The sequence below is a fragment of the Hylobates moloch genome, unplaced genomic scaffold (genome assembly GCF_009828535.3).
Source record: "Hylobates moloch isolate HMO894 unplaced genomic scaffold, HMol_V3 SCAFFOLD_18, whole genome shotgun sequence".
Classification (NCBI taxonomy): domain Eukaryota; kingdom Metazoa; phylum Chordata; class Mammalia; order Primates; family Hylobatidae; genus Hylobates; species Hylobates moloch.
The window spans coordinates 38,453,277-38,461,200 of record NW_026652293.1 but is presented as its reverse complement, the minus strand read 5'-3'; the positions used below and the strand labels follow the sequence as shown (position 1 = coordinate 38,461,200).

The 7,924-nt window shown below is 40.2% G+C and overlaps 1 protein-coding gene across 1 annotated transcript; it reads left to right on the top strand.

Moving 5' to 3' along the window:
* The first annotated feature begins 4,699 nt into the window (after positions 1-4,699).
* On the top strand, positions 4,700-5,212 carry LOC116457642 (large ribosomal subunit protein uL24). The gene has a single exon (XM_032136957.3). The coding sequence runs from the start codon at positions 4,729-4,731 to the stop codon at positions 5,164-5,166; it is 438 nt and encodes a 145-aa protein (XP_031992848.1). The 5' UTR covers positions 4,700-4,728; the 3' UTR covers positions 5,167-5,212.
* The last annotated feature ends 2,712 nt before the right edge of the window (positions 5,213-7,924 follow it).

Genomic DNA, 7,924 nt, shown 5'->3' with positions numbered 1-7,924 from the left:
GCTTGCAAAGCCAGGTTTTGAACCCAGGTCATTTGACCTCAAAACCTTTGTTTTTCCCCCACCCCACTGCTCTGCAATAGCTGTAGCATAAACAAAGTAATGACAAATGAATGAGCATGGCACATATGGATAAGGGAAGGAATATGCTTGACTGGAGGGAAGGGTTCTTGTTGAGGAGCAGGGCTTATATGGTGATAGATCCTGACAGGTGAGGCTTTATTAAACACTTACTATGCACCAGTCATGATGGTAAATTCTTTATCTCATTTAACACTCAAATAACTCTATGAGGGGATACCATTATCATCCTCATTTTGCACCTGGGGTGCCTGAGGTTATAAGTAATCTGTCTAGGCTCACACTGACAATGGGGAGCTGAATTAGAAGGAGTTGAAATTCAAACGTAATCCATTCATCTACAGAGACAACACTGTAGAAATATACTAGAAAATTAACCTTGTGTAAGTGTTTATGGTGTGCCAGGTACTCTGCTGAGCACTTCATACACATCATTTTTTTTTTTTTTTTTTGAGACAGAGTTTCACTCTTGTTGCCCAGGCTAGAGTGAAATGGCGTGATCTCAGCTCACCGCAATCTCTGCCTCCTGGGTTCAAGCGATTCTCCTGCCTCAGCCTCCTGAGTAGCTGGGATTACAGGCATGTGTCACCACATCCGGCTAATTTTGTATTTTTAGTAGAGACGGGGTTTCTCCATGTTGGTCAGGCTGGTCTCAAACTCCTCACCACAGGTGATCCACCCGCCTCGGCCTCCCAAAGTGCTGAGATTACAGGCGTAAACCACCGCGCCCAGCCCACATCGTCTCATTTAATCCTCACAGAAACCCTGTGAAGAAGACATCATTATTGTTTTCTCTATATTATAGAACAGAAGTGAAGTCCCAGGTGAACTGAAGCTCAGGGAGGTTTAGAAGCTAGTCAAAGGTCACAGAGTTTGGCCAGGCTGGGATCTAACCCAGGTCCTCTGGCTCTGGAACCTGGACTCAGAGCTCCTATGGTACATGACTTGCCCAAGCCAGAGATTCGGGGAGTGGAGGCTAACAGACACTTCTCCTAACTGCTCCCTATGCTCCCACTAGATTCCGAATCTTCTCCTTATTGGCCATTTTTCATGCTGCTTAGCGGTTCCCTCATTACTTCAGATCTTCATATACATTGGGCCCAAATCACTATTAAAATAGAGCCTGGAATGAATGTTTTTTATTATGTTATGAATGGAGGCAATGTGATTAAGACCTCTTTCATTCATCAAACAGTTATGGAGCCCCTACGTAGGGCATTTCAGGGTATTGGAAAGATGGGCAGATGAAGATACAAGAAAAAAAAGTACTTACTCTCCAGGATTGCACGGTCTTGTGAAGAGAATAGACACATAAACCAATATTTAAAATGCAGTGTGATAATGAATGCGACAGAGGTAGATAGGGACAGAGTAATGTCAGAACATGGAGAAGGGGTACCTAACTCAGAATGGAGATGAGGACATTGGTGGGATTTGGGGAAGATGTCTCAAAGAAAGTGACACTTCTAGTAATTGTTTTTGTTTGTTTGTTTTTAGAGAGGAGGTCTCGCTCTGTCGCCCAGGCTGGCATGCAGTGACAGGATCACAGCTCACTGCAGCCTTGAATTCCTGGGCTCAAGCGATCCTCCTGCCTCAGCCTCCTAAGTAGCTGGGATTACAGGTGTGTGCCACCATGCCTAGCTAATTAAAAAAACTTTTTTTTTTTTTTCTCAAGTGTGTTGCTCAGGATAGCTTCAAACTCCTGGGCTCAAGCGATCCTCCTGCCTCAGCTTCCCAAGTAGCTGAGATTACAGATATGAGCTACCATGACTGGCAATTATCTGTTTTTGAGCTCAGTTTTTCTTGTATGACATCTTGAAGTTATTAGTTTAACATGGTCAGCACAATGTCATTTTCTCTTATACACACACACACACACACACTTGGTTTTTATGTCACACTACTTATACTTTCATTGCACAACTGCTTTCCTAAACTTAAAAAGTCAACACAAAGACAATGATTTGTGAACATAACATTTGCCACTCGTAGCGCTTTTGCTGGCTACATTAGATTTTCTACTCTGAAGGCTTTGAATGCTTCCCTTATTTGACCAAAGCAACATGCTCTGTTGATGAAGCACTGAGTCAAGGTTATCTCTCATCACATCTCTTTTAAACCAAGGGATATGTTCAAGGTCTTTCTATATTATTACTTTTAGATTAAAAAAACCCTCAGCTTTATTGTAATATGTTTACATATAATAAATTCAGTTTTAAGTATACAGTTTCATGAGTTTTTGACGAATGTATACAGTTGTGTAATTACCATTACAACCAAGAAATAGAATATTTCCAAAACTGAAAAAGTTCTCTTGTGCCTCCCCAGATTCAGTCTTAGTAGTGAGAGCTGCAGCAAGCTGTCTCCTCACTTGTAGTGAGAAGTCGAACAGCTGGAGAGAGAATGACCAATCTAAGAAACTAACATTGATTGAGCACTTTCTAGATGCCTTACCTAAGCATATATGCAGAGATTTAGTTATACCCCCTGCCAGCCCCGTGAGGGTATTATCTCCATTCTGCAAAAGAGGAAACTAAGGTCCAGAGAATGTAAATAACTTACTCAAGGCCACTGAGCTAGAAATGGTGGAGCCAAGATTCCACCCAAGTTATGTTTCCTACAAAATTACCTTCCCACCGCTGACAGAGGGAACGATATAAAGAGGAAAAGATATAAAGAAAATGGGAAGCCAAACGCTTAAGACTAGATACTGTCTGATTCTATTTATATGAAATTCTAGAAAAGGCAAAGCTAGTGACCAAAAGCAGATCATTGGTTACCAGGGGTAGGGGGAGGAGGTTAATTGCAAAAAGGCATGAAGGAATTTTTTTAGGTTATGGAAATGTTCTATATCTTGATTATAATGGTAATTATGCAATGGGATAAATTTGCCAAAATGCACCGAACTATGCACTTAAAAGTTGAATTGCATTATATATAAATTATATTACAATAAAGCTGGGTTAAAAAATTTTAAATGAAAACAATAAGGAAAGACTTTGGAAATACACCTTAGTGTAAAAGTCACAGCAACATTATCACATCATTAAAGTGTCACTTTTGTTATATCAAATAATAAGAGTATAGAAATTTTTTTATGTAACTTGATGCCAAAATTTTAAAAAATCTGGCAAAGATAAATCAGTGCTCACTATGGCTTTGAAATAAAATCGGTAAACTCTGTTTTCTTACACGAAATGAACAATTCAATATACATATTTCTGAATCTGTTGCAAACGTCTGGTGAACGAGGATCTGATTCAGCATGATCCAAAAAGAGCTTGCAAGTAGAACTGTTTACTAACATTTCAATTTCTATGCCTCATTTATTAGACTTAGAATAAAAAGGTGAGAGGGCTGTTTGGGATTGTCTTTAACCTTGATGATATTTCCACTGAAGCAGCATAATGGCTCTTAATTGCTTAAGTGAAGAGAACATGTTGACGTGTCCTTCTTTGGGCTGAGAGCTTAGAGCCTAAACCATTATGCTAATTCAAGCATTATATACACCAAAGTATTTATGGGACTGACACAAGTGATGTTGCAGGTAAAGGGCTGTGAAATGGTCTGTAAACAGAGAGAATTGATTTGAGGCCCAAAAGCAGTGCTGTTAAAAGTCACAGCCATTGAACAGCCAACCCTACAATTTCTATCCAGATTGTCAAACTGGGTCAGACAGTGTCAGCAGGGCTGCCATTAGAGATCAGATGGGTGGTTTAATAATATGTAAACCGAGCACATAAACAGGCTTTCTCAAGGTAGAGGTCCGTCCCCGTCTGGTGTATGTGTGTGCATGTGCATGCGTATGTACGTGTGCACATGCACCACATTTTCATTATGGAAACTTCACAAGGCTATACTCAGTGAAATGTTAATGCACTGGTTTTTGACAAAAGAAAATCTTTCAGCAGGTATAAGTCAGACAACAATGTAATGTAAAGACATTCAGGAAGAATGTGAATCCAAAATCTTAAAAGGAAGGAAGGACCATCAGATCCTTGCTCTTGATCTCCCAGGCCTTTGGCATCCTCTGTTTTTTATATCTCTTCCTACAGTAGGACTGTATATTTTTTTTAGTTAACCTCAAAATAATTCTGTAAGGCTCCTCATCACCTGCATTATTAGCACACCTTACTTCTAACATTGAAATGATGGAATTGATTTTATGTAAACTAGGCTCTCTTTACACAGCCTTCCAAATGACATCTGGATGGCCTAGTTCCGTCTTTGTTTTAAATCCCTGAAAACCAGAATTATCTAGTTGTTTACTCACCCAAAGTCAGAATGTAGAAGACTGTGATGGAAAATTTCCTCTCGTCCCAGCTTAAAGTCAGAGGAAAAGGTCATGGTTCCTTTCCTCCTTCTTTCCAAAATACAACAAAAAATTCTATAAACATATTAAGAGAAGTAGAGCATGATGATGAAGACCCTGGACCTTGAGTTCAACTATCAGCTCTGTCACTGACTTTGGGTGAGTTATGCAACCTCCCTGTGCCTCAGTTTCTTCCTCTGTAAAATGGGGCATTGACTCCCAGGATTATTGTAGGGGTTCATAAGGCAAAATGCTTAGAAAAGTGCCTGGCACAGAGTAAGCATTCAAAAAATGTTAGCATGCCTTTTGCGGCCATCACCGAAGCCGGCGCGGCCAAAATGAAGTTTAATCCCTTTGTGACTTCCGACCGAAGCAAGAATCGCAAAAGGCATTTCAATGCACCTTCCCACATTCGAAGGAAGATTATGTCTTCCCCTCTTTCCAAGGAGCTGAGACAGAAGTACAACGTGCGATCCATGCCCATCCGAAAGGATGATGAAGTTCAGGTTGTACGAGGACACTATAAAGGTCAGCAAATTGGCAAAGTAGTCCAGGTTTACAGGAAGAAATATGTTATCTACATCGAACGGGTGCAGCGGGAAAAGGCTAATGGCACAACTGTCCACGTTGGCATTCACCCCAGCAAGGTGGTTATCACTAGGCTAAAACTGGACAAAGACCGCAAAAAGATCCTTGAACGGAAAGCCAAATCTCGCCAAGTAGGAAAGGAAAAGGGCAAATACAAGGAAGAAACAATTGAGAAGATGCAGGAATAAAGTAATCCTATATACAAGCTTTGATTAAAACTTGAAACAAAGAAAAAAAAAATGTTAGCATTACTGATAGATATTTGGCCTCATAAACTTTTGATATTTGTGTATTTTAAGTACATTTTTTTCCTTCTTGGGGTTCACAGAAATTATTAATATTCTAGGGAATCTATTGAATATGTTTGGTATTTAAAAAACAAAAGAGCTCATTGTTAACTCACTTAAGGTCTCCAGTGAAGGTTTTCTGCTGTACGCTCAGGTTCCACCAGAGGAGCACATGTTTCTCATTTGGTTTCAGTGTTGGTGCTGCTTAGGGTGGCACTCTCCAGGAAGGGAATAACGGTGACATCATGTACTAATTTATTCGGGTTAGTTAAATTCTTCAGGACACTCTTTTTTGGACAAGAACCTCTGAGATACCTTTCCTCTTAGTAGAGTGGCATCTTATGTTAATGTGCTGCTATTCCAAGCCAAGCTTTTAGTCTAGAGCTCTTCTTATACTGGCTAATAGTTTTAATTAGAACATTTTTTTTTCCTGGTAGAGACCTGCTCAGGTCAGGAAATTTTGATGAGTTTCAGAATCATGAATGATGGTATTTAAAATGACACAGTATGAAATCAAGACATAGCCTAATCATCATATGGTTTTTACCATCCTTTTAACTGTCTTCCTTTAGAATGTGACTTAATGAAAAGATAAGATTTTGATTTAAGTTTGGTCAATTGATCAGATTTGGAGTGGATCATATTGTGGTATCTTCTAAGGGCTTAACATGTGGAACCATACCAAAAATTATTCAAGTTATATAATTTATGGTTTCCAAAATGTTCTGTTTTAAAATTCTTAATATGTCACAAATGTATATTTCATAAAATATTTTAAAATGCACATATGACATTCTTTAACTGTAGACATAACAGTTTCCCCAATTTTGTCACAACATTTTGAGTTTTGAACATACATAAGATGTTCAAAGAGTTGAGAGATCTGGCCTGTGGTCCTGATGCCATCACTAACAGGCAGTGGGACCTTGAGCAAGTCCCTCCACTGGTCTGTGCCTCCGTTCTCCATCTGTAAAGGGGATCACTGGTCCCTACTTACCCCCCGTGGATGTAGTGATGTGGCTACACATCAAAAGTAGCCACATTTGGTCATGTGGCAAAGGAGGCTGGTCATGTGGCAAAGGAGGCACCTGGAACAAAGAAATGTTTTATGCTGATGCTTTTTGTAGCATCATCTTGGAGCCTCAAGTCTTGTTTAAATAAAGGAGAAACATAAGGACAAAGAAAGTGATCATACCAAATATTATCTATGAACATACATACCTTTGTTTCAGAGATGTTTTATTAACCCTGGCTCGATACAAATCGAATAATAGGACCAGAGATCATCTCTAGAGACTATTTTGTTTCAATCTTTTTCATAGGCAGGGCTACGCCCAATAATTCTGAACCAATAGGAATCTAGCTTATTTATAAAAGGTATCTAAAAGATTTCACAATGTCACACAGGAACCCATTCAGAGATTTTGTAATTAAGGCCAGCACTTCCTCCATAAAGTTTAAAACAAATCAGAATGGTCCCAAGGAAAAGCTTTGTAGATTGCACCCTTCTCTTGGCAAAGTGAAAGAGATGTATACACAGCTTGAGCTGGTTGTGAGTCCCCCTTAGGCCACAGAGAAAGAGCCTTTAAGTCTATCAGGGATGACAAATAGATTTCAGCATGAGTGTCAATTCTGATGGATTAGTGGTGGTTGCCTGGAGCAAGGTGTTTGAGGACTCTTGAGGCTCTGTCCAGGATCAGCAGGAAATAGTGCCATGATCTATTAGTAATGCCTGCCATGGTGAAGGGGTGGAAGAAGGGAGCAAGGGCAGCATTTTTGCCAGGGTTTACCCTTCCAAACTTGTATATTATTGTGCATTCCTCCCTGTTGCTCATTTTTCTCAGTTGAAGTTACTTCAAGGCTACCAAACCAGTACTGATCTAGGTTAATACAAAGTAGATGTTTTCTTCTACCTGCATCACATTTAACGCTTCCATATACATTTAGGAAATATCGTGAGTGCTCTTTTTTTTTTCCTTAGGAGCCCGAAACTTTTACTTCACTGAACAAATATATTGAGCATTTACTGTGTAGGGGCATGTGTCAGGCATGTATGGATAAGTGAACTGTTTTTTTATTTCTTAATTAAATAAAGCATATGAAAACTCACTAAAATCCCTAAAAATGTTTCATGCTCAATAAATATGAACTATCCTTCCCTTATATCTTTTGTATACAGGATTTGGCTAAACATGTTTGGGCTCTCGGCATTCTTTCACCCCTCCCTTCAGAGGAAACATGGAGATGCCCTGACTTGGAGTTGAGAGATCTGGTCTCTGGTCCTGATGCCATCACTAACAGGCAATGGAACCTTCAGCAAGTCCCTCCACTGGTCTGTGCCTCCATTCCCCATCTGTAAAGAGGATCACTGGTCCCTGTCACCCCCTGGGATGTAGTGAGGCTTGTCACGTGACAAGCGAAAGCACCTGGGACAAAGCAAGGTCTTACGCCAATGCTTTCTGTTGCATCATCCTGGAGCCTCAAGTCTTGTTTGAAATTGAATAAAGGGGGCCGGGCGCAGTGGCTCACGCTTGCAATCCCAGCACTTTGGGAGGCCGAGGTGGGCGGATCACGAGGTCAGGAGATCGAGACCACGGTGAAACCCCGTCTCTACTAAAAATACAAAAAATTAGCTGGGCGTGATGGAGGGTGCCTGTAG

What these genes read in the sequence shown, in the direction of transcription:
- LOC116457642 (XM_032136957.3), top strand. Translation starts at nt 4,729, where the DNA reads ATGAAGTTTAATCCCTTTGTGACTTCCGACCGAAGCAAGAATCGCAAA.